At 37.8% G+C, this 26,726-nt stretch overlaps 2 protein-coding genes across 50 annotated transcripts in view; both read right to left on the bottom strand.

Moving 5' to 3' along the window:
- Positions 1 to 813: 813 nt before the first annotated feature.
- On the bottom strand, positions 814 to 18,471 carry LOC113679375 (uncharacterized). Of its 49 annotated transcripts, none has more exons than XR_016186353.1 (37): positions 17,957 to 18,471; positions 17,164 to 17,260; positions 16,783 to 16,854; positions 16,258 to 16,305; positions 16,064 to 16,123; positions 15,719 to 15,769; positions 15,307 to 15,357; positions 15,111 to 15,170; positions 14,772 to 14,819; positions 14,387 to 14,437; positions 14,057 to 14,107; positions 13,728 to 13,778; positions 13,533 to 13,592; positions 13,263 to 13,313; positions 12,934 to 12,984; positions 12,739 to 12,798; positions 12,437 to 12,487; positions 12,108 to 12,158; positions 11,913 to 11,972; positions 11,677 to 11,733; positions 11,347 to 11,397; positions 11,149 to 11,208; positions 10,883 to 10,933; positions 10,554 to 10,604; positions 10,356 to 10,415; positions 10,053 to 10,103; positions 9,724 to 9,774; positions 9,529 to 9,588; positions 9,293 to 9,349; positions 8,964 to 9,014; positions 8,770 to 8,829; positions 5,399 to 5,458; positions 4,992 to 5,141; positions 4,136 to 4,328; positions 3,409 to 3,620; positions 2,652 to 2,819; positions 814 to 2,414 (listed from the first exon to the last, which is right to left on the bottom strand). XR_016186353.1 is itself a non-coding variant. In XM_089205476.1 (37 exons), the coding sequence occupies exons 1-37, from the start codon at positions 18,119 to 18,121 to the stop codon at positions 1,997 to 1,999; spliced, it is 3,072 nt and encodes a 1,023-aa protein (XP_089061602.1). In that variant the 5' UTR covers positions 18,122 to 18,471; the 3' UTR covers positions 814 to 1,996. The 49 variants fall into 49 exon arrangements, 46 of the variants coding, with proteins under 46 accessions (XP_089061602.1, XP_089061604.1, XP_089061605.1 ...); XM_089205476.1 differs by having other exon boundaries at positions 4,992 to 5,163; XM_089205478.1 differs by having other exon boundaries at positions 4,992 to 5,163; positions 10,554 to 10,601.
- A 1,087-nt stretch (positions 18,472 to 19,558) lies between these two features.
- LOC113669778 (uncharacterized) overlaps positions 19,559 to 26,726 on the bottom strand; it is a 7,533-nt gene continuing 365 nt past the window's right edge. Inside the window, exons 2-9 of the mRNA XM_089205563.1 lie at positions 25,701 to 25,766; positions 25,230 to 25,307; positions 24,706 to 24,765; positions 23,467 to 23,526; positions 23,057 to 23,228; positions 22,163 to 22,361; positions 21,250 to 21,461; positions 19,559 to 20,850 (exon numbers count right to left, since the gene is read on the bottom strand). Of these exons, the coding sequence (XP_089061689.1) occupies positions 20,832 to 20,850; positions 21,250 to 21,461; positions 22,163 to 22,361; positions 23,057 to 23,228; positions 23,467 to 23,526; positions 24,706 to 24,765; positions 25,230 to 25,307; positions 25,701 to 25,710 (810 nt within the window). The 5' untranslated portion in view covers positions 25,711 to 25,766 and the 3' untranslated portion in view covers positions 19,559 to 20,831. The remainder of the gene's footprint in view (positions 20,851 to 21,249; positions 21,462 to 22,162; positions 22,362 to 23,056; positions 23,229 to 23,466; positions 23,527 to 24,705; positions 24,766 to 25,229; positions 25,308 to 25,700; positions 25,767 to 26,726) is intronic.

Below are 26,726 nucleotides of genomic sequence, written 5' to 3'. Positions count from 1 at the left end.
TTTTAATTGAAACATCACGGGATTTGAGGGTAGACACCACTAAGGCAGACACAGCATCGACAGAAAATTACCAGTCAACGGAACGTACATTTACTATATGTAATTAAGTTAAGGTTGGTTAGTCATCTCAACAGGAGAAGTATACATTTTTTTTAATTGAAACAAACATTGCTTTTTCATCATGATTTTTCATAGTTAACGTTCAATTAAATTTGCAAAGGGAAAAAAATCAAGACAAGTAAATTTAATTATGTTGCGATTCATACTCAAAATTAGTTTGCCATAAGATGAAAACCCAAGAGAGACAGGACCAGGTGAAAAAAAAGGAAAGGTTCTGCCTTCAGATAACAACTGCCCAAATAGGACTGACTACCCAGGAGAGACAGAACCAGGTGAAAAAAAAGGAAAGGTTCTGCCTTCAGATAACTACAACCCAAATAGGATTGACTACCTAAGAGAGAGAGAACCAGGTGAAAAAAAAAGGAAAGGTTCTGCCTTCAAATAACTACAACCCAAATAGGATTGACTACCTAAGAGAGAGAGAACCAGGTGAAAAAAAAAAGGAAAGATTCTGCCTTCAGATAACTACAACCCAAATAGGACTGACTACCCAAGAGAGACAGAACCAGATGAAAAAAAAAAGGAAAGGTTCTGCCTTCAGATAACTACAACCCAAATAGGATTGACTACCCAAGAGAGACAGAACAAGGTGAAATTAAAGACGCATTGGGTTCGATTGATCTAAGAAGAAAGAGACTTCTGTCTGCCAACTGCTGAGTCGATCTGGATTCCAACGCACAAGCCATCGGAAACTTTGTAAAAGTAAAAAGCTGACATTTACTTTGAAGGGAAATTATTGTAAAATCATTAACACACCTTCATGCCTAGACATCTGGGCATGGAGGACCAACGCACCACTAATTGCTACTATACAATGGAAAAAATAATCTTGATAATAAATTACATATTTTGAGAGGCCTCTATCACTCTAAGTAGTTTTCAGGGGGGTCCACTGAAAGAAAAAAAACTGAAAGCCTATAAAACTGCAGTAAAATTATAACAAAACGTAACTCCAGACGTTATTACGTATTAGGGTCATATTACATCATTGACTCTCGTGGGAAAGCTAAGACCATAACTTATGACCTCCTTTCGGCAGAACATGCAACTTTAAAGTGCTGCAATACTGATACTGATAAATTACTATCAACAACAGAGATTCACTTTAAAATGTAATTTGATAATATAGTGGAACCCTGTATTAAACGGCACCTTATAAAGCGGTCATCCTTTTTTAAGCGGTCGGTTTTCAGGGTCCCGAATCTGCTTCTCATTAATCAACGGCACTGTAATGTTCACCTCTATAAAGCGGTAGTGGCCCATCTAAAACTGGGAGACTAATGTCCCATCTAAAGCTGTAAAATATCCGAGGATACACCCTTAGTGATTTTCCCCAATTTTGAAACCTTACATTAACTACGATGAAAGCGTTCGTTTAAAATTGAATTTAAGATGAAAACGGTTATTATTGAAGATGAAACATAAAAATGAAACATTTCAAGCAGCAAACAGCGAGTTGTTCTTTAACATTTCCCCGCGCGTTGGAAAAATATTAAAGGATCTTGCACGCAATAACCGCCATTTGGCCCCTAAAATGTGCTCGTTCACTTGTCTTTGGACATTATCTGTTCCTCAAAGCTCACAGTTGTCCAGGTCTCCCTGGAACTGATCAGATTATCAAAATACCTTTTTAAGTGAATGTTTGCTAACTAGCTGTTTTTCACTATTTATAACTTTTGAAATACTCGACTTCTCATGATATTTTTTTATATAGCATAATCAATTATAAATTGCCTTTTTTTCTCTCTTTCTGACCCACAATGTAAACTACTGAGTCCACCGGTAATATGTGGTAACTGTTTAATTATTTATTTATTAATGCGCTTGTGACCGACTTTCTACTGTAGTTTGATGCATCTGACTTTGATGTCTAAAACTATTTCAAGTAATATTTAATCAAATACGAAGGATAGCATTGTTCGTTATCAAAAATGACAAAGATCTTTGATTGATTTTCGTCGTCAACGCAAGAATCGTACAAATCACCCGCCAGATTGCTTGGATCCTTCAATGGCGGTCGGCGAAAATTTTGCTCTCCACGCTTAAATTCTCCAGTCAACACTTTTGCCAGAAACATGTATCTCGTTCTGTCACCCTTAGCTTTGCTGAAGTTATTGCTGTAAGATGCGTCTACAGCGAAATAAATTCCTTGCCCATATTTTGTCGCGTTCTTCCCACACATTCTGTGGTCAAAGTTGCGTGTGCAGATGGCATCAACAACATTTGATGTAGTACCATGGAACAGCAACTTTTCACGTATAGGTTTAAGTTCCTCTCTCATTTCTTGGCTCTTTCTGGATAAAGGTGAAAGAAAAAAGCTTAGCTATTGACGGTCTACGTTCGAAAACAGCATTATTTCGGTCCGCACTGATTATATTTTACCCAAGCGGCGGAAATAACCCTTAAGACTAACTTTGTGAGTTAGTTAATACCCACATCTTAGGCTCCCTTGAACTACGCAGAATTAATCACGAACAGGTTCCGGTGTACATATTATTTTTCCCTCCCATTAGCCCTTCCTCGGCAATTACCTTTTGTATTTCTGCAATAAATGATCATTTGTTATTTTTTCCACCATCACTATAGAGACGCGGTGTTCCGGCATCGTTTTGTGAAAGCGCTCACTCACAGTTCGGTATTCTTTGGTGTCCTTTTTCAGGTTAGTCCTTTCAACGGCTATTACCTGACCTTTCGGATTGCTGCAATTAACAAAGGCGAGGAAACATGGATGGGTGTGGTTAGACGGGATCCTGAGCTCTTGAGTCCTACTGAAAGCGTCGAGGTATTACTTCGTACGATGTCTAAACGTTTATCAGAAACGAATCTTAAGTTGACAAATTAAGCATTTTCCATGCCTCACACACTTCTCCCGAAACCCCTTCGTCAAAGACGATTATATGAACTAAAATCAATACAAGAACAAGTCAAGGGTTTCAATGGCGAACAATTCAGCCTGCGTCAAATTCTAAGTCAGTCGCAAAATGAAAACGATGAACGATATCTGCATTGCTTGTAACCGCAAAAGTCTTGCGAAGCTGCATTCGCTTTAATTGAGTTCATGGAGATCTGATGGATAAGCAACAAAGCTGAGCACACCATCCACTTACATGGAGACTGTCAATTATTAAAATCATCATCATCATCATTATTATTATGTTTCGGTTTTTCATCGATTGAAAGCCTAGTTTCGTCCCGGGACAGCCTACAAAAGGACTAATCTCTCTTTTAGTGACTTCTCAAAAAAAGCGGTAACTCCTCCTAATTAAAGCACAGTCTGTGTTCACTCACGTCACTGTGGTCTGCAGTGCTGACGTCGAAGCAAATATTGGTCTTCTTCTGACGAGCCGAGCCGCTTGGACTTTTGGATCAGCACTCCTTTGGTTCATAAGTGTACCCTCAAAATGTATGACGTAATCGTTCCCACCGATTTGAAAGTAGTAAGCAGGGTCTCCATTTAGATACGATGCTTCAATTTGCTCTTGTTTTGTCCCAGAACAAAGCTAAAACAGAAGTTTTAAGAATTTTAAGTTTGGACCATCCATAACCATGAAACCTCAGCCCCAGGATTTCTCTTCTCTTTTTATTTTCATCTAAGCTGTCATGTAAAGTGCAAAGTAAAATTAAAGTACAAAGTACAAATCTGAATATAAAGTGTATAACAAAATGCTGATTGGACATAGCGACCAATAGTAACAGAACAACGTATGCATTACATGGTGAGTTTTTAATTAACATGATAAAGTTGATGATTAAGTGAAGGTTTCTCCCATTAAATGTAGATAGCTTTAATTTTACGTTGGAAAGTTATGGATGCGTGATCTAAGATGCTAAAACACTCATCAGAACATAGAGTGCGACATTGTGGAGAATTATGTAAATGTCTGAAAATGTCAGAGGTCCTACTGGCGAAACCTCTCGGCATTTATCCACACATCTGCGTGAGCACTTTTCAGACATCTGGCATACCCGGGCCATTGTGTGATCATATTTTTGCGTAGTAGCTACCGCTACTTACCTTTGTTTCAGTATATTTTTTCCATCTATCGATGTCTTCCCAATACCAAACCCACAGTGTGGGAAACTTGTTGTCGCGTTCTTTGATGTAAGACGGTGTTGAGCATCGACGGATCAAAAACTGGTTAAAAGAGGAAATCAAGCTCATTGTGTGGAAATTGGCGGACATCTTTCCTGATAGCTTTCTTGTATGTCTGAAAAGAAACGAAAAAGAGTGACTATGCTTAAGCCTGTTCCAGACGTTATGTTAGTGAGCTGTAGCGCTATTAGTCTGCTTACAGGCTCAAATTGGCGCTGCGTCACAAGCGGTGAAGCCCGCGCGTTTGAGCGAATAAGCACAAACGTTAGTGCCAGACCCCTCTCAGACCTCTCGTTTCCCTCCTTTACTCCTTTGCCGCACCAGTGAGAGCCCGCTCGCAGGCTGCGGTACTTCACTACAACTATTTCCAATCTTCTTCCGTTTCTCCTAGTCTCATTCTGCGTCGCTAATACAATCACGCAGCAGAATGATAATAACTAACTGAAGCCTTGACACATGCTAAAGTGTCGCACGAGATAGCAGATGCAACAAAACGTACGAAGTTACTGAAGTATTTTGCAGATAGAAAGTTTTGCCGAGAAATGGACTGGCTTCTGTCGAGCAGTATTCTTCTCTAAACGAACCCGCTTTATAACCTCAAGAAAAAAAGTTAAACGGCCGAACATTTTGGTGATCTGTGGTCTCCATAGACATCATTTTCAAGTGGGATGTTCACGGTAATTATAAGGTTACCAAAGTTTCTGGCCAAAGGTATAAAAAATTGTACCTTTTGTGAGCAAATATATACGTTTCCCTCATTGTTTAAGAATAAACTCACCTAATTGTGGTGTCTTCAAGTTCTATTTCAACCTCCACATTGTTCACGTCACAGTAAAGCTCTTCCAGAACAACATTGTCAGAGCGGCCGAAATTATTCCAAGTATAGGAATATGCTTCTTTGAACTGCCAGAGGTATGGTGTAGACTCACTATCGCCGACAAGGGATGAAGCTGCGGTTTGTGAAGGGTAATATGAAAATGCTACTTTATCTTAAGGGATTTAAAATTAAAGAACAGGAACTGTGATTCCTATTTGTGACTTCATTTGAATCGATTCTTTAGCTTAAGAGGGAACATCAAATTAAGCAATCGTATCGGTTTAGATGCAGGAACTATTACCGTAATCCACCACAGTTCAGTTGAATTAAGTGTAACACTGTGGCCCATTTCTTGCAGTGTACTTTACCTTCTCCTCTTCTTTTCCTAGCTCTCTCCTCGTCGTCTTGTGTTCTGGTTTTTCTATCACCTTTAAATATGATTTCGCAGATCAAAGTTCCAGTAAAGTACCAGGTATAGGCACCATTGGTTTATAAACTGATTTACTTAAAGACAACCGCCAAATAATAAGATTCTAAGGCTTGTATATCTGTACTTAGTTAGCTAACACTACCTGAATGAAATTAACGAAGAGAGAATCGTAATTCTGAGCTGGTAAAACTATATTCAATGATTCAAAAATTATTCAGGGACTGAAATGGTGAAAAACTGTGACCGAGGTCTTGAAAATTTTCAAGACCGAGGTCACAGTTTTTCACAATACGGACCGCACCTTAGCCGGTAAATAACATATATATTTTTTTAAACTTAACGAAATTCTTTTCGAAAGAACCCGAATGATTGAGGGCTGTAAATACGGCAAGATCTTCCATAAAGTGAACAATTTTTGAGCGAGTAAATGGTAGATAAAATAGAGGTGATTTTCATTTGCGTAATGATAAAGGTGATTTAAAAGGTTTCCAAACAAACTTTGAAACATTATTTTTGCAAGTATCTGTCACAATCTGACACCTGTAAATCAGAGAGCGCGTGAGAAGAAAAAAAAGCGCATGTAAACTTTTGAAAAACATCGAAACTAGTTTGGTAAAGACTGTCACGACAATGTTTTCTTAAAATACAGTCAATGATCTTACGGAAAGTATTATTCACTCTCATCGACGATTAATTCATGTACGAAGATTTACCTCTGTTCATTAAGTAAACGGTGATGAAAGTAATTGTGAGGGTTTGCTTGTTTGTTTGCTGCAATGGCGTGTGTAAATCTGGTCTTTCCTCCAAAAAAACTAAATTCGAATGATACACTCTAACGAGACACAATGGGATTTAATGCGGCCTTTTCTCATTGAATTCCTCTAGTTTCTGTTGTGCAATTTACGGAACGAATGTTCAAGTTGAATGGACTTGGAAAGACTCACCGAGAGCGTATATTTGTTGTAAAACTGAAATTAAGACTTCGCTCGCCCTTTCACAACGAATAAATTGTTTGAGAAAATTCAGATATATTAAATGAAAGGAAGTTCCATCGATTAGTTCAGGTGTAACCAAATAACTCACGTTTTAACTTTCTAGGTTCTTTCTGTGAACGATTAAAATTAATTGCAGACGGTTTTTTAGGCGGCTTGTCAACCAACGTAATGACACTGTTGCTCATACAAATTCATTTTGAACTAAAGTGATTTGAGAGAGAAAAAGAGAGGATTATTAGTTATTTATTTGTTTGAGGAAGTGACCGATGTCTTTGCTTTAAAATACTGCCCAGCAAGAAAAACGAGATATATTCATGAAAAATGGCGACGATGTAGGGATGTACTCGGCAACTCACGAAAGCGTTACCGTTTCCCATAGGCAGAGATAGGATCATACGGACGGCGTAAAGAACCAATCAGATTGCAGGATTTATCACCGTGCCCACTGAAAAAAAAATAACGATGCTTATCCGAATTATTATGAAGAGAATCTCGAAGACTGGCAAGCTTACAAGAAGTCATGAAATGTTAAGGTCTGAATAATTCTGGGCTTTACTTGGAAAACATAATACTAATCACATTTCATTAGTAACATTAAACTACTAGGCTCCTATTCTTATTTTGATAAAAGCGAAACCACTTTGTTACTCAGTTTATTACTTCGTTTATTACTTATTACTTCCCCAAAGTTTGGGATCATTCACAATAGACATTTAGCACCAAGGTTTTCATGTTAGGCAAACCAAAACACTACTTTATTCCACATTTTGTACTGTCCAACAACTTGTATCAATGTTGGTAATTGAAAGACATTCAAGTAAAAGATCATTAGCATTATATTCCTAAAACGATACGCGACAAAGCATTTTTTTTTAAGGAATTTGTCACGAGAGTCGATTTTTGATCGCTATTGTTCAACAAATATTCCCACATTACTTACATCTGACGAAATCTTGGGCTAACAGACTCTTGTCAACTGTTTTTGCATGGTTCGTCTAATTCGATTCAACAGCAACAACAGCAAGGAAAACCTAAGCACTGCAGGAGGATCTCTTTTGCTTTAAAGTAATTTCAGAAGCTTTCAAATACTCTCAGACACATTCAGATATTCTCCGATATTCTCTGATATTCTCAAGCAGGTCTGCTGATCAGATTCAAGCCACACCCTTTAATATGAAATGGCCGCTTTCTGAAGCTTTGAAGCTTACGTAACTTAACCGAGCGTAGACTGGAACCTATCCTCGACGATAGTAAACCACATGACAAGCACTCTGTTCACCGTGACAAATCCAGGAATAAATATCTTGGATCATGACATTGCGTGGTTTACAGTTCGTGTAAGCCACACAAAAATGCGTGCTGAGTGGTAGCTATCCTACACCTCGGCACTCTAAGCTGGTCTTTCGATTTAGTTTAGTGCTTTTGAATGTCCAAGTTTTTAACTAGCTTGGAGCTCAAATATGTTGGGGCTAGCCCGTTAAAAAATTTGTATATCATATATTGTGACATTCCGTAGGTTTAGCAACTTTTCAATGGTGAGCCAGCCGAGTTCTTTGAGGACTGGCGTTTTGTGGTAAAACTTTCTAGTTTTGTCAAAGTGCGTGCTGCAAAGTTTTAAATCAGCTGCGGCTTGTGAAGATTGATCTTTGATGTTCCGGCCCAGACAGTGGAACAGTAAAACAGTTTGCTTAATACTAATGAGTATAAAATTGTGTGTAGTACCTCTCTCGAGAAAAGATGTCGCACTCTTTTAATTTGACATAGTACTGATAACAAAGAGGTGCTAAGTGAAAATATATGATCATTAAATGACATGTTTGAGTCAAGTATAATGCCCAAGTCCTCTACGCGTAGTACAAAGGTCAGTTCTTTACCAAGGAAGGGTACATAAATTCAGTTCCTATTGTAACTGTGTTAACCCTAACCCTACTGTTAATTTCCACCTAGTTAAATCAAATGATAGGGCGTCAGACTACTATGAAGGTCGTCAAGGATACGAGCCCTAGTCAGACCAACACTCAGCGTCATCATATAATTGAGGAGAGTATGCTGCCTTTGAGTGGAAACTGTGTATGGTTGGACATTTCAGTCCTCACTGTAGAATGTTCTAACCTGTGGGACCAGTTCTCTGCATGTTGACCTTTACGGTCAGCCTGGAGGTTTACGTAAAGAACCGAAGCGCTTTTGTAAGGATCTAGGCACGAAGTTGCCACAAGTGTGCTATGTATCAAGGTAGTTCGTGATCGATCGTTGTTGATCAGCATATCACTGATGGTTCAAATCTACTTGCTTCAGATAAGCATAACAACAATACCTGCTTCCTTGTACTTCCGACGTCCTTTTTCTCTCTGTCGCGACCTCGTCCCTTCATTACCTGGGGAAAAATACATTCAATTGTCAATTCATTTCCAAGAGAAGAGGCGTGGTTACACAAAAACCTTTATTGTAATTCAATAAAAGACACTGTCATGCTTTTGAAAATATTCTTGTACGTTCAACTGTTTATACCTGCAGCGCTTCGTTTGTAACTTTCATTTTCTCCTTTTATCGCCAGCTCTTCTGAAAAAGAGAGACAATTCCTTGTGCAGTTCACGAACTAATAAACATAATCATAATTTACTCCGAGTACACGGTCATAATAGAGCATAAAGTCTCCATTGGACTCAAGCTGCATAAACGAACAAAGACCTCGTCCCTTTACTACCTGTGGAAAATTACATTCAATCGTCTGTTTATTCCAAGAGAAGGGGCGTGGTTACATAGAAATCTGTACTATAATTCGATAAAAGTCACTGTCATGCTTTTGAAAATATTCTTGTTTGTTCAACTGTCTATACCTGCAGCACTCCATATGTGAAATCTTGACAGAGCAGAAATTCTCCGCTGGACTCTAACTGCACAAACAAACAAAGACAATTAAGATGCTGCAATGATTCGCCAAAATACTTATCGATATACTTCTTCCATTGAAGTCGTCATGACCTTCGCGGTCTTCTTCTTGATCTATCGTTCTTGATCAGCATATGGGTGATAGTTCTAATCTGCTTACCTCAGATAAGTATGACATCAATACCTGGTTCCATGTAATTCAAATATCCATTTTCTCTTTGTTGCGGACTCGTCTCTCTACTATCTGGGAAAAATACATATCTAGTTATCTACTTATTTCCAAGAGGAAAGGCGTGGTTACAAAAAATCCTTTACTACAATTCGATAAAAGGTACTGTCATGCTTTTGAAAATATTCATGTCTGTTTAACTGTTTATACCTTCAGCGCTTTGTTTGTGACTTTCACTTCCTTCTTCTTTCGTCGGCTCTTCTGAAAAAGAGAAGCGATTTCCTGTGCGGTTCACGAACTTATTAACTTAATCATAATTAACTCCGAGTGCACGGTCATGACAGAGCAGAAAGTCTCCATTGGACTCTAGCTGCACAAACGAACAAAGACCTCGTCCCTTTACTGCCAGTAGAAAATTACATTCTATCGTCTGTTTATTCCAAGAGAAGAGGCGTGGTTACATAGAAATCTTTACCATAATTCGATAAACGTCACTGTCATGCTTTTGAAAATATTCTTGCTTGTTCAACTGTTTATACCTGCCGCACTTCGTTTATAACTTTCAATTCCTCCATCTTTCGCCGGCTCTTCTGAAAAAGGGAAACAATTCCTTGTGCAGTTCACGAACTTACCAACTTAATCATAATTAACTCCGAGTACACGGTCATGACAGAGCAGAAAGTCTCCATTGGACTCTAGCTGCACAAACGAACAAGGACAATCGAGGTGCTTCAATAATTCGCCGATATACTTATCGATACATTTATTCCATTAAAGTCGTCATGATCAGCATATCGGTGATAGTTCTGATCTGTTTACCTCAGATAAGAAGACAATAATACCTGCTTTCATGTTATTCCAACCTCCATTTTCACTCTGTTGTGCACTCGTCCCTCTACCAACTTGGAAAAAAAATATATATTTAGTTAACAACTTATTTCCAAGAGAAGAGGCGTGGTTACACAAAAACCTTTACTATAATTCGATAAAAGGCACTGTCATGCTTTTGAAAATATTCTTGTACGTTCAACGGTTAGTACCTGCAGCGCTTCGCTTGTAACTTTCATTTTCTCCTTTTATCGCCAGCTCTTCTGAAAAAGAGAGACAATTCTTTGAGAAGTTCACGAACTTATCAACTTAGTTATAATTAACTCCGAGTACACGGTTATGATAGAGCATAAAGTCTTCTTTGGACTCTAGCTGCACAAGCGAACAAAGATCTCGTCCCTTTACTACCTGTGGAAAATTACATTCAATCGTCTGTTTATTCCAAGAGAAGAGGCGTGGTTACATAGAAATCTTTACTATAATTCGATAAAATTCACTGTCATGCTTTTGAAAATATTCTTGTTTGTTCAACTGTTTATACCTGCAGCGCTTTGTTTGTGACTTTCACTTTCTTCTTCTTTCGTCGGCTCTTCTGAAAAAGGGAAACAATTCCTTGTGCAGTTCACGAACTTATTAACTTAAAGACAATTGAGATGCTGCAACGATTCGCCGATATAAGTATCGATATACTTATTCCTTAAAAGTCGTCATGACCTTCTCGGTTTTCTTTTTCTAGATCGATCGTTCTTGATCAGCATATCGTTGATAGTGCTGATCTGCTTACCTCAGATAAGATGACAATAATACCTGCTTTCATGTGACTCCAACCTCCATGTTCTCTCTGTTGTGGACTCGTCTCTCTACTAACTGGGGAAAAATATATATATTCAGTTATCTACTTATTTCCAAGAGAAGAGGCGTGGTTACACAAAAACCTTTATTATAATTCGATAAAAGGTGCTGTCATGCTTTTGAAAATATTCATGTCTGTTTAACTGTTTATACCTGCAGCACTTCGTTTGTAACTTTCATTTTCTCCGTTTTTCGCCAGCTCATCTAAAAAAGAGAGACAATTCCTTGTGCAGTTCACAAACTAATAAACTTAATCATAATGAACTCTGAGTACACGGTCATGATAGAGCAGAAAGTCTCCATTGGACTCTAGCTGCACAAACGAATAAAGATCTCGTCCCTCTACAACCTGGGGAAACATACATTCAATTATCTATTTATTTCCAAGAGAAGAGGCGTGGTTACACAGAAATCTTTACCATAATTCGATAAAAGGCATTGTCATACTTTTGAAAATATTCTTGTTTGTACAACTGTTTATACCTGCAGCGCTCCATATGGGAAATCTTGACAGAGCAGAAATCCTCCGCTGGACTCTAGCTGCACAAACAAACAAAGACAATTAAGATGCTACAATGATTCGCCGAAATACTTATCGATATACTTCTTCCATTGAAGTCGTCATGACCTTCTCGGTCTTCTTCTTGATCTATCGTTCTTGATCAGGATATTGGTGATAGTTCTAATCTGCTCACCTTAGATAGGTATGACTTCAATACCTGGTTCCATGTAATTCAAACATCCATTTTCTCTTCGTTGCGGACTTGTCTCTCTACTACCTGGGAAAAATATGTATCTAGTTATCTACTTATTTCCGAGAGAAAAGGCGTGGTTACAAAAAATCCTTTACTACAATTCGATAAAAGGTACTGTAATGCTTTTGAAAATATTCATGTCTGTTTAACTGTTTATACCTTCAGCGCTTTGTTTGTGACTTTCACTTCCTTCTTCTTTCGTCGGCTCTTCTGAAAAAGAGAAACGATCCCTTGTGCAGTTCACGAACTTATTAACTTAATCATAATTAACTCCGAGTGCACGGTCATGACAGAGCAGAAAGTCTCCATTGGACTCTAGCTGCACAAACAAACAAAGACCTCGTCCCTTTACTGCCTGTGGAAAATTACATTCTAGCGTCTGTTTATTCCAAGAGAAGAAGCGTGGTTAAATAGAAATCTTTATCATAATTCGATAAAAGGCACTGTCATGCTTATGAAAATATTCTTGTTTGTTCAACTGTTTATACCTGCCGCACTTCGTTTATGACTTTCAATTCCTCCATCTTTCGCCGGCTCTTCTGAAAAAGGGAAACAATTCCTTGTGCAGTTCACGAACTTATCAACTTAATCATAATTAACTCCGAGTACACGGTCATGACAGAGCAGAAAGTCTCCATTGGACTCTAGCTGCACAACGAACAAGGACGATTGAGGTGCTTCAATAATTCGCCGATATACTTATCGATACACTTATTCCATTAAAGTCGTCATGATCAGCATATCGGTGATAGTTCTGATCTGCTTACCTCAGATAAGAAGACAATAATACCTGCTTTCATGTTATTCCAACCTCCATTCTCTCTCTGTTGTGGACTCGTCCCTCTACTAACTGGGGAAAAATACATATTTAGTTAACAACTTATTTCCAAGAAAAAGGCGTGGTCACACAAGAACCTTTACTATAATTTGATAAAAGGCACTATCATGCTTTTGAAAATATTCTTGTACGTTCAACGGTTAATACCTGCAGCGCTTCGTTTGTAACTTTCATTTTCTCCTTTTATCGCCAGCTCTTCTGAAAAAAAGAAACAGTTCCTTGAGAAGTTCACGAACTTATCAACTAAGTTATAATTAACTCCGAGTACACGGTCATGATAGAGCATAAAGTCTCAATTGGACTCTAGCTGCACAAACGAACAAAGACCTCGTCCCTTTTATGCCTGTGGAAAATTACATTCTATCGTCTGTATATTCCAAGATAAGAGGCGTGGTTACATAGAAATCTTTACTATAATTCGATAAAAGTCATTGTCATGCTTTTGAAAATATTCTTGTTTGTTCAACTGTTTATACCTGCAGCGCTTTGTTTGTGACTTTCACTTCCTTCTTCTTTCGTCGGCTCTTCTGAAAAAGGGAAACAATTCCTTGTGCAGTTCACGAACTTATTAACTTAATTAAAGACAATTGAGATGCTGCAATGATTCGCCGATATACTTATCGACATACTTATTCCATTAAAGTCGTCATGACTTTCTCGGTTTTCTTTTTCTAGATCGATCGTTCTTGATCAGCATATCGGTGATAGTTCTGATCTGTTTACCTCAGATAAGATGACAATAATACCTGCTTTCATGTGACTCCAACCTCCATGTTCTCTCTGTTGTGGACTCGTCCCTCTACTATCTAGGAAAAATATATATTTAGTTATCTACTTATTTCCAAGAGAAGAGGCGTGGTTACACAAAAACCTTTACTATAATTCAGTAAAAGGTACAGTCGTGCTTTTGAAAATATTCATGTCTGTTTAACTGTTTATACCTGCAGCACTTCGTTTGTAACTTTCATTTTCTCCGTTTTTCGCCAGCTCATCTAAAAAAGAGAAACAATTCCTTGAGCAGTTTACGAACTTATCAACTTAATTATAATTAACTTCGAGTACACGGTCACGATAGAGCAGACAGTCTCCATTGGACTCTAGCTGCAGAAACGGATAAAGACCTCGCCTTTTACAATCTGGGGAAAAATATACTCTATTTTCTATTTATTTCTAAGAGAAGAGGCGTGGTTAGACATAAATCTTTACCATAATTCGATAAAAGGCACTGTCATACTTTTCAAAATATTCTTGTTCTTTCAACTGTTTATACCTGTAGTGCTTCGCTTGTAATTTTCATTTTCTCCTTTTTTCGCCGGCTCTTCTGAAAAAGAGAGAGAATTCCTTGTGCAGTTCACGAACTTAACACATTAGTTATAATTAACTCCGAGTACACGGTCAAGATAGAGCACAAAATCTCCACTGGACTCTAGCTGCACAAACAACCAAAGACCTCGTCCGTTTACTACCTGGGCAAAAGTACATTCAATTATCTATTTATTTCTAAGAGAAGAGGCGTGGTTACATAGAAATCTTTACTATAAATCGATAAAAGGCACTATCATGCTTTTGAAAATATTCTTGTTTGTTCAACTGTTTATACCTGTAGTGCTTTGTTTGTGACTTTCACTTTCTTCTTCTTGCGTCGGCTCTTCTGAAAAAGGGAAACAATTCCTTGTGCAGTTCGCGAACTTATTAACTTAAAGACAATTGAGATGCTGCAATTCCTTGAGAAGTTCACGAACTTATCAAATTAGTCATAATTAACTCCGAGTACACGATTATCAGATAGAGCACAAAGTCTCCATCGGACGCTAGCTGCACAAACAACCAAAGACCTCGTCCGTTTACTACCTGGGCAAAAGTACATTCAATTGTCTATTTATTTTTAAGAGGAGAGGCGTGGTTACAACAAAATCTTTAACATAATTCGATGAAAGGCACTGTCATACCTTTGAGAATATTCTTGTTTGTTCAACTTTTCATACCTGCAGCGTTTTGTTTGTGACTTTCGCTTCCTTCTTTCGCCGGCTCTTCTGAAAAAGGGAAACAATTCTTTGTGCTGTTCACGAACTAATTAACTTAATTATAATTAACTCCGAGTACACGGTTATGACAGAGGAGAAAGTCTCCATTGGACCTTAGCTGCACAAACGAACAAAGGCAATTGGGATGCTGCAACGATTCGCCGATATACGTATCGATATACTTATTCCTTTAAAGTCGTCATGACCTTCTCGGTCTTCTTTTTTTTTGATCGATCGTTCTTGATCAGCATAGCGATGATAGTTCTGATCTGCTTACCTCAGATAAGATGACAATAATACCTGCTTTCATGTGACTCCAACCTCCATGTTCTCTCTGTTGTGGACTCGTCCCTCTACTAACTGGGGAAAAAAATATATTTAGTTATCTACTTATTTCCAAGAGAAGAGGCGTGGTTACACAAAAACCTTTACTATATTTCGATAAAAGGTACTGTCGTGCTTTTGAAAATATTCATGTCTGTTCAACTGTTTATACCTGCAGCACTTCGTTTGTAACTTTCATTTTCTTCTTTTATTACCGGCTCTTCTGAAAAAGAGAGACAATTCCTTGTGCAGTTCACGAACTTATCAACATAATTATAACTAACTCCTAGAACACGGTTATGATAGAGCAGAAAGTCTCCATTGGACTCCAGCTGCACAAAAGGACAAATTAAGACCTCGTCCCTTTACTACCTGGGGAAAAATACATTCAATTGTCTATTTATTTCTAAGAGAAGAGGCGTGGTTATACAGAAATCTTTAGCATAATTCGATAAAAGGCATCGTCATGCTTTTGAAAATATTCTTGTTCTTTCAACTGTTCATACCTGCAGCGTTTTGTTTGTAATTCGATAAAAGGCACTGTCATGCTTTTGAAAATATTCTTACTTGTTCAACTGTCATACCTGCAGCGTTTTGTTTGTGACTTTCACTTCCTTCTTCTTTCGTCGGCTCTTCTGAAAAAGGGAAACAATTCCTTGTGCAGTTCACGAACTTGTTAACTTAATCATAATTAACTCCGACTACACGGTCATGACAGAGCAGAAAGTCTCCATTGGACTCTAGCTACACAAACGAACAAAGGTAATTGAGATGCTGCAATGATTCGCTGATATACTTATTGATATACTTATTGCATTAAAGTCGTCGTCATGACCTTCTCGGTCGTCTTTTTCGTGATCAATCGTTTTTGTTCAGCATATCGTTGATAGTTCTGATTTGCTTACCTCAAATAAGCATGACAATAATACCTGCTTCCTCGTGCTTCCGATATCGATTTTTTCTCTGTTGCGGACTCGTCCCTCTGCAACCTGGGGAAAAATATATTCAATTATCTATTTATTACCAAGAGAAGAGGCGTGGTTACACAGAAATCTTTACCATAATTCGATAAAAGGCACTGTCATACTTTTGAAAATATTCTTGTTTGTTCAACTGTCTATACCTGCAGCACTTCGTTTATGACTTTCACTTTCTCCTGTTTTCGCCGGCTCTTCAACAAAAAAAGAAAAAAAAGAAAATCCTTGCACAGTTCACGAACTTATCAACTTAATCATAATTAGCTCCTATCACACGGTCATGACAGAGCAGAAAGTCTCCATTGGACTCTAGCTGCACAAACAAACAAAGACTATTGAGATGATACAATAATTCGCTGATGAGTAGTTATATACTCATGACCTTATTAGTCTCAAACAGTCAAAATCAAGCAGTAGCTGGTATCTATATTCATCCACACATCTGGGGGAGAAATTCTAATCATAATTACGAAACACAATTTTTTTCTTGGCCCGTTTTGTGAAAAGTTTTCTCACTGACGAAACAATTTTAATGTATGACTTAATGTCCACCAGAAAGTTTTTAACATTTGTTAGAGAAGAGCTACAGTACTAACTACACAGCGGCCTTTGGTACCTTCATACATCTACTGCTTATGTTTCCCAACAGATATCTTAAGTATTTTACTCACCATCATTCCACGCAACACTGAGAAGAACAGTTAACACAACAGCCAAGGGAGCTACCGCAGTGAAAGCGAATACTGCAATGTAATGAGTAATAATTTTTTTGTACCAGTTTCACAGTTCAGAGCTTAAAAAGAGTAATAAAAATGGCTTATTTATACTTAAAAATAAACGATGTCTCTGGTTTTTATTTCTTCTACTAAAAAATGCTATGATGTCGGGTTTTTGAAAAGTTGACGAGTAAGGGGCGGAAGATATGGTTTAGTGACAGGTGTCCAATGAATCCTATGAGGCAAGGCTAGGCGAATAAAAAATTATGTACAGAGGGTGGGCATGAAGATTTTAGCGACCCCCTTTCCTTCCAAATTTTAGATTTCTTAGCTGACCAAGCGAATTTAACACCGCAAAGATCCTATATGTCTGCTCCTTTTGCAGTAGCTCTTGCAGAGAAGTTTCTTCTGTAAATTCTTGTGGGTTTGTTCCCTAAGAAACAGAATGAAAATGTGAGTTGATTTCAATGCAGATCGATTGAAACAGTCAAGTTAGAGGTAGCTAGTTTTAACTGGGTATTATTTCTAATTTTTTAATGAATTTTACAGTGTCTTTACAAGATAAACTGTTATGAGCCTGATTGTAATTAGTTGGCTACAAGTTGTCTCTGTTCATCGTAAACAATGAAAAACCAACCCTTACAATAAACTTTTGTTCCCTGTATATGCGTTTCGGCAATAATTATACGTTATGTTATTTCATAGGGACCACGATAAGGCTAATGCTTCTATAAACTGGACCAAAAACTGATTGAAATAGGTAGCATCAAGAAGTGCCTCTAACAAGACGCTGGAAGGAAACCATTCAGAAATTTACGTACAGCTGTGCACGCGACAATCTAGAAAGATAATCTGGGTATCCGGAAATCAATGAATTTTTCATGAGTCCACCAAGAAATAGATTTAACCCAAAGCATCGTCATTTTCACTATGCTGCACAATGAACACAGTTGCCAGAAACTTCTTCCATTCCAGAAAGATGAAAAATAGTAACCGCGTCACGTAATGTTGTAGACCTTAGGCAAGATCGGATGGCTTTGATCGGTTCCGGGAATACGTTCCAGATGAAACAGAGAACCCACTTAAAAATAACCCAGATCTTCATTAAAGTAATATTTACACAACTCACAACAATGAAATATCCACATAATCCGCAGAAATAATATGGTAAATGAAATACGCCCTGAACTGCCAGGATGATAACGAACAATATGGCGACAGTTTTTATCACTGTAACTAAAGCGTAACCAGTCGAGGAACGTCCGCTCAGAAGATTTATCCTGTCGTTGATCATTTTTGCTTGGTTACGGATGATGGTACATAGTGAATCAAAGAAAATTTTGGACTGTACAATCTTAATGGAAACGTTGCCACGTTAAGTACTATCCAATTTGCTTAAGCGGTCTCTTCAACGCCTTCGTGATGTGTGTTCGAGACGTGCTTAAGACGCATCATGTATCGAAGAATTTCGCTCAATGTCAGCAATAGGAATCGTGTATCTTCTATATTTCGTTTTCCGTTGCGAATGGTCCTTTGTAGTCTTGCAACATCTACGAAGTTCACAATTCTGCAGTTGTAGAGGGAGGTGTTTATCACGAAAGTGGTAATTTATTCATTTTTCATGAAAGCGTGCGTGACAATTTCGGTTTGTGTCAATGACGTTTCAATAGTAATAGAGAGAAATGAGCACGGAAGCGTGATGAAACCGGAAGTTGGTCGATGTTTTCCCTCGAGATTTTCACTGTTCTCTCGCTAATGTAACATTGAAAGTAATAATGAGTCTAGCGGCAATCTGCCCAAAAAGCAGTTCACTGAACTTCATTACACCGTAATTAATTTCACAGACCAACCGCTGTGGGAATAAAATTCTTTTGTCTTCGGATCGATGTTAGAATTGAGAACATTACCGTTTTCTCGGAATCCTGGTCCTCATTTCCATTCAATGTTATTTTTCAAAACGCGACAAATGATTTCGAGAGTGTTTTCAATGTTTTCTGTGATGGAGGCAGGTTTTTTAGAGCCCCCTTTAATTTGACAGCTTCATCTCAACAAAATCAAATTGGAAGAGCAGAACTGACCGATAAATCATGCTCGTGGCAGCGTTGCAAATTGTGGACCTCAGTTTATGTTGATAACCAGGGGTGAATGTCACTAAAAATTAACTCTGTGCTCTAATATGTACTGAATGGAATCTGGATGTCTTTTTTGTTGTGAAATTCACACTGAACACGCTCTACTCTCAACACGGAAGAAGCATACCTGCACGATTATGTTTTTTAGATTTTATAATACGCTTTCCAACGCTATGTTACCCAGTCAAACGTAAACAAGCTAATTTCCTCACCCCACTCATGTCAGGAGAACATTGTCGTTTTCTCGGAATTCTTGCTCTCATTTCCATAAAGTATTCAGTTTCAAAACATGACAGACGATTTCTTGGTCGAGTGAGTTTTCAATTTTTCCTGCAATGGTGGCATTCGTTTAAACCCCCTTTACTTAAGAACATCGATGCGCCTTAGAAGGTGTTCAGGGACCTTGCCATGTTTGACATGTTTGTCTTGGTAGAATTTATTATTTAAAGAAGATGACCGTCGTTTACGTCTTTCCATACTTACTGAAGCGCTTCGATGTTCTAAAGAATGCAAAAATAAATTCGATTGCTTAGTGCACGAGATGTTATTCATCAGAGAACTAAAACCAACTCTGAACGTGCAATCTGACTCAATCAGTGTTAAAGTTTTTCTTAATTTAATCTCGCATTCTTTATCATACAATAATAATTAATACTCGCAGAATTCATTCTCCTAACATCTACCTCGACAATGGTGTCACGAAGACTCCGAAACTTCGGTTCATATCGCTATTTTTAACGTGTTTATTTTTATACTAAAGCAACAGAAACTTCTTACACAAAAGATAATGAAAATCCTATTTTGAAATTAGTCCACAGAACAACGAACAAACAACAGCTTTTTATCGTCAGCTGCAATACAGTGTTGTATGACTATAAAAGCACTTCCATTTCAGTCCTATTTTTGTTGTTGGAGAGTAAATATTTTAGCTTTTCAACAAAAGTTTGCTTAAAAATTTAAATTGATAATACAGAGGAACCTGTATTAAGCGGCACCGTATAAAGCGGTCACCCTGTATTAAGCGGTCGGTTCTCAGGGTCCCGAATCTACTTCGCCTTAATCACTATAATTTTTACCTCTATTAAGCGATCGTGACCCATCTAAAACTGGGAAACTTATGCTCCATCTGAAACTGTAAAATATTCGAGGATATACACCCAAAGATTTTCCCTAATTTTCAAACCTTACGTTAACTACGATGAAAGCGTTTGTTTAAAATTGAAGTTAAGATAAAAGCAGATATTACTGAATAAGAAACATAAAAATGAAACATTTCAAGTAGCAAACGATGAGTTGTTCGTCAACATTTTCCCCGTGCGTTGCAAAAATGTTAAAGATACCTTTTTCGCTGAATTTTGCTAACTAGCTATTTTTTTTATATCTATTTTTAATCTTTCAAATACTTGACCTTTCATGATGATATTGTATAATCAATTACAAATTGCCTTTTTTTCTCTCTCTTTATGGCCCACAATATAAACTACCGTGTCCATCAGTAATTCTGGTAGCTATTTAATAATTTGTTTATTAATGCACTTGTGACCGACTTCAGTCTACCGTAGTTTGATGCGTCTGACTTTGATGTCTAAAACTATTTCAAGTAATATTTAATCAAATACGAAGGATAGCACTGTTCGTTATCAAAAATTACAAAGATCTTCGGTAAATTTTCGTCGTCAACGCAAGAATCGTACAGATCACCTGCCAGATTACTCGGATCCTTCAATGGTGGTCGACGAAATTCTTGCTTTCCACGAATAAATTCTCCAGTCAACACTTTTGTCAGAAACATGTATCTCGTTTTTTCAACCTCGTTTTTGCTGTAGTAATTGCTGTAAGATGCGTCTACAGCGAAATAGCTTCCTTGCCTCGTCAAGGACGATCAGGTAAACTAAAATCAATACAGGAACAAGTCAAGGGTTTCAATGGCGAACAATTCAGCCTGCGTCAAATTCTCTGTCAGTCGCAAAATGAAAATGATGAATGATATCTGCATTGCTTGTAATCGCAAAAGTCTTGCGAAGGTGCTGTTGAATTGAGTTCATGGAGATCTGATGGATAAGCCACAATGCTGAACAGACCATCCACGTACATGGAGACTTTCAATTATTAAAATCATCATTGCCATCATCATCATCATCATCACCTTTATTATGTTTCGGCTTTTCATCGATCGAAAGCCTATTTCTGTCCAGGACAGCTTACAAAAGAAGTAGTCTCTCTTTCAGTGACTTTTCCAAAATATAATTGGTTACTCTTCCTAATTACAGTGCAGTCTGCGTTCACTCACCTTACTGTAGTCTGTAGTGCTAAATTCGAAGCAGACATTGGTCTTCTTCTGACAAGCCGAAAAGCATGGACTTCTGGATCTACACTCCTTTGGCTCATAAGTGTACCTTCAAAATGTATAACGTAAGAGTTCCGACCGATTTGAAAGCAGTAATCAGGGTCTCCATTTAGATACGATGCTTCAATTTGCTCTTGTTTTGTCCCAGAACAAAGCTAAAACAGAAGTTTTAAGAATTTTAAGTTTGGACCATCCATGACCATGAAACCTCAGCCTCAGGATTTCTCTTCTCTTTTTATTTTCATCTTAAGCTGTCATTTGCAATGCTTATTTTACCTTGTTCGTCAAACTTTTACTTTTCGAGTGAAAGTCTGTTTCTTGGCCTTATTGAAGGTAAGGGATTATATAGGAAGTCTGTGTATAGATTTTTCCGTTTTACAGTGTTCGATACGTAGCAGTAGAGCGCGATATATGTTGCGATAGGGGAAAAAAACAGAGAGACTATACTTTCATCCCTACAAGCCTGTTTGCTCACCCATAAAATCCCCTGATGAGTGAGCAATCACGAAACAGTCTTGTGGGGATGAAAGGCGATGATAGTCTTTGTTTTTTTCCCCTATATATATATATCATTAAAGTAAACATAATTTTCGGCCCTACAATTTCACTGCGATACAAAATATACAATTAAAGCAAATTACGAAAGAAGTATACCCGGCCGGGCCATTGCTTGACCATATCTTTGCGTAACAGTTACCGCTACTTGAGGTTCTAAATGGGGTTAACCGTCATAATTAACCGTAAAAAATATGTCTAGTGGAAACAATGGAAAAATGTTAACCGTTAGCCGTAAATTGGTCAAAATTTTAACCGTTAGCCGTAAAAGCCATCACCCCATTGAGACCCTCCTACTTACATTCGTTTCGGCATATTTTTTCCATCCATCGATGTCTTCCCAATACCAAACCCACAGTGTAGGAAACTTGTTGCCGCTTTCTTTGATGTAAGACGGTGTTGAGCGTCGACGGATCAAAAAGTGGCTAAAGGGGGAGATCAAGCTCATAGACATTGTGTGAAAATTGGCTGACATCTTTTCTGATAGCTCTCTTGAATGTCTGAAAAGAAACGAAAAAGAGTGACAATGCGTAAGCCTCTTCCAAATGTTTTGTTAGTGAGCTGCAGTGCTATTGGTCTGCTTGCAGGCTCAAATTGGCGCTGCATCATGAGTGGTGAGGCCCGCGCATTTTAGCGGATAAACAATGTGAACTTGGCAGAGATCCGCCTTTTTTCTGGCACAAACATTAGTGCCAGACCTCTCGTTTCCCTCCTTTTCTCTCTTGCCGCACCAGTGTGAGTCCGCTCGCAGACTGCGGTACTTCAGTACAACTGTTTCCAATCTTTTTCCGTTTCCCCTCGTCTCATTCTGCGTCGCCAATACAATCACGCCGCCGAATGATAATAACTAACTGTTAAAGTATTGCACGAGATAAGAGAGGCAATAAAACGTACGGGAAGTTACTGAAGTGTTTTACAGATATAAAGTTTTGTCGAGAAATTGACTAGCTTCTGTGGAGCATCTGTGACATTCATTTTGCCAGTATTCTTGTCTAAATGAACCCGCTCTATACCCTCAAGAAAACAAATCAAACGGCCGAACACTTCGGTGATCTATGGTCTCCGTATACATCATTTTCAAGTTGGATGTTCTCTGTAATCTAAAGGTTACCAAAGTTTCTGGCCAAAAATATTACAAATTGTACCTATGATGAGCTACGTTTCCCTTATTGTTTAAGAATAAATACATATTCACCTTATTGTGGTGTCTTCAAGTTCTATTTCAACCTGCACATTGTTCACGTCGCAGTAAAGCTCTTCCAGAACAACATTGTCAGAGGGGCCAAAATTTTTCCAAGCATAAGAATCTGCTTCTTTGAACTGCCAGAGGTATGGTGTAGACTTGCTATCGCCAAGAAGGGATGAGGCTGCGGTTTGTGAAGGGTAATATGAAAATGTTACTTAATTTCAAGGGATTTGAAAATTAAGAACAGGAACTGTTATTCCTCAGTATTTGTGACTTCATATGAAGCGATGCTGTAGCTTAAAAGGGAACATAAAATTAAGCAATCCTATGTTTACGATGCGGGAACTAGTACCATAATTCACCATAGTTCAGTTGAATTAAGTATAATACTTAAGCCTATTTCTTATAGTGTAAATTACCTTCTCCTCTTCTTTTTCTGGCTCTCTCTTCGTCTTCTTGTGTTCTGGTTTTTCTAGCACCTGTAAAAATGATTTTGCAGATAAAAGTTCCAGTAAAGTGCCAGGTATAGGCACTATTGATTTACTGAAAGACAACCGCCGAATAATTACTTCCACATTCTAATGCTTGTACATCTGTACTTACTTAGCTGACACCACCTGAATGGAATTAACAAAGAAAGAATTGCAATTTAAAGCAAGTTAAATTATATACAGTGATTCAAAATTATTCATGAGGGGACTGAAATTTCACTGAGGTGCAACGTTAAGGGATGAGTTGTCATGTAGCTTTCTAACAAATCAGCTTACAGACCTTAAGAAAGTAAACGATAGGCTCACACCAGTGTAAAAGGGAGAATTTCATGTGTGAGTCTTCTTTCGGTTCTGGAAACTCTTCCCGTAGTTATTTGGGAATAGTTTGAAATGCAAATTGTTCTGATAATTCCGAAAGAACATTCGTATGCAAACTTTTAACACTGCCTTGAACTTTTAAACGATTCCTGGACACAGATACCATTATTCCCCTGAATTCATTGTAACTGTATTATACTGTTAAATTCCACCTGGTTCGATCAATTTGTAAAGCGTCAGACTACTATGAAGACCGTCAAGGATACGAGCCTTAGTCAGACCAACACTCAGCGTCATCATATAACTGAGGAGAGTGTGCTGCTTTTGAGCGGAAACCGTGGGTGGTTGGACATTTTAGTTTTTTCTGAGAAGAACTCTTATCCGTAGGCCCCTTTTTATGCATGTTGACCCTTACGGTCAGCTTGGAGGGTTACATAGAGGACCGAAGCACTTTTTGCAAGGATCTAGGCACGAAGCTGCCACAAGTGTGGTATGTGCCTGAGTAGTTCTTGATCAATCTATCTTGATCAGCATATCGCTGATAGTTCAAATTTACTTGCTTCAGATAAGCATAACAACAATACCTTCTTCCCTGTGATTCCGACATCCATTTTCTCTCTGCCGCAAACTCGTCCCTCCCCTCCCGGGGGAAAGATACATTCAATTATTTCTTCATTTCCAGGAGAAGAGGCGTGGTTACAGAAACTACCATAATTCGATAAAAGGCACTGTCACACTTCATAAAATATTCTTGCACGATTAGCTGTTTACACCTGCAGCGCTTTATTTGTGACTTTCACTTCCTCTATTTTTCGCCGGCTTTTCTGAAAAAAAGCATGACAACAATACCTGCTTCCCTGTGATTCCGATATCCATTTTCTCTCTGTTGCGAACTCGTCTCTCCACTCCCTGGGGAAAGATACATTCAATTATTTCTTCATTTTCAGGAGAAGAGGCGTGGTTACACAGAAACCTCTACCATAATTCGATAAAAGACACTGTCATACTTTTGAAAATATTCCTGCACGATCAACTGTTTATACCTGCAGCGCTTCATTTGTGACTTTCACTTCCTCCTTTTTTCGCCGGCTCTACTGAAAAAAGCTTGACAACAATGCTTGCTTCCCTGTGATTCTGATATCCACACGTGTAAGGAAATAATTCTATAATCCTAATTACTACATTCAATTTTTTTGACCCGTTTTGTAAAAAGTTTTATCAAAGAAGAAAAGAAAAATATTCGATTCAATGGCAAGGAGGAAGTTTAACATTTGTTAGCCAAGAGCTGCAATACTAACTACACAGCGGCCTTTAGTACCTCCATACATCTACTGCTTGTTTCCTTATAAGGAAAGATTAAAGATGTTACTCACCATCACCCCACACAGCTACGAATACAACACTTGCTAACCCCAGAGCCGCGACAGCCGCCGTAGCCACTACAGTGAATACTGAAATGTAATGTTATAACTTTTTCATACCAGTTTCACAGTTCAGAGCTTAAAAAGAGTGATAAAAATGGCTTATTTATACTCAAGAACAAACAATGTCTCTGATTCTTATTTCTTTTATTAAAAAAATGAATATTTTAATGTCGGATTTCTGAGAGGTTGGGGAGGAAGGAGTGGGAGATGTGATTTGGCAGGTGTCCAATGAATCTTATGAGGCAAAGCTAGGCGAAGAAAAAATCTTGTACAGAGGGAGGGCATGAATATTTTAACGACCTTCCATCCTTCAAACTTTCAGATTTCTTAGATGACAAAGCGACTTTAACACTGCAAAAATCCTACATCCAACAACAACAGAAAAACAATATACTTCCAAAAATCACCATTTTGACATACTTGCTGGCATCTTTAATCAACTGATGTTAGATCTGGTGTACTTCGCTGTCTCCAAAATTCTAAAAGCTACATAAAGACAGTACAACTTTAAAAAAGGAAGTAGTTATGAGAACAGCCAGTAGAAAAAATTACAATTTAAGTAGAGTGTTTGTTTTAGGATATTAAAATATGATAGATTAAAATATATATATTTAAAGGCGAAAATTTAAACAGAGGAATGGGGACAATCTAAACTTTAAGAAATTTTAAAACCTGGCAAACTGCAGGCAGTGATTGCATTCATGTTGTTTACAGAAGAATATACAAGCAAGCTTCCAAAGCATAATTTGCCGCTATAACCTCTGCATGTCAAAAAATAAATAAATTAATAAATAAATGAAAATAAAAATAAGTAAATTTAGGGCAGCAAACTTCTCAGCGCGTCTGAACTTTGAGCAACGAAGAAAACAGTTTGATCCAACCACAGCAGGAAACAGGGTAATTACACCCTTTTGAACAGGCTGTAACCCAAAGTTTTCAATGTTTGCAGTTTTACATAATAATTGTTTTTTTTTACAAGCTTACAGATAATGATAAGTAAACAAACAAACGAATGAATAAAGGTCTAACGAATCAAAAATTGCGCGAACAAACGTTCCCTTCTTGAACGGATTCCGAGAAATCCCTTCTGTAATGATGTCATTGCGACGAAAAAATGTAATTAGTAGAAAAGTTAGTTAAAAAGAAAAAAAATGAAACAGCAAATGCGTACAGATTCAATATCAATGGTTTTACTGTGGCAGCCAGATTTCGCGGATTCATGGATTACTACATAACGTTGATAATTTCCTTTTCTTCTTCTTTTTTTAATTGTTATTATTAATATCATTTTTTTCAGTTTAAAAAGTGTAAGGGCGCAAATTGAATTAAGGTTTAGGTGACAGTCAGTCTGAAGAAAATACTTGACATCATATGCATTAGTTAGGATAATATTTCATCTTGTATTTTTCCTGTTAATTTTCGCTTTATTTTTTCCTCTGTTTGTTT

This window comes from Pocillopora damicornis, chromosome 4 (genome assembly GCF_964200805.1).
Source record: "Pocillopora damicornis chromosome 4, jaPocDami1.2, whole genome shotgun sequence".
NCBI lineage: Eukaryota > Metazoa > Cnidaria > Anthozoa > Scleractinia > Pocilloporidae > Pocillopora > Pocillopora damicornis.
The sequence above is the reverse complement of the archived record's forward strand: the minus strand, read 5'-3'. Positions and strand labels throughout refer to the sequence as shown.

Coding starts and splice junctions, on each gene's coding strand:
- LOC113679375 (XM_089205476.1), bottom strand. CDS start 18,121: ATGATCAACGACAGGATAAATCTTCTGAGCGGACGTTCCTCGACTGGT. Junction 13,779..14,056: donor TTACAAGCGAAGCACTACAG/GTATAAACAGTT, acceptor TCTCTTTTTTAG/ATGAGCTGGCGAAAAACGGA. Junction 10,104..10,355: donor TTGGAATAACATGAAAGCAG/GTATTATTGTCT, acceptor TCCCTTTTTCAG/AAGAGCCGGCGAAAGATGGA.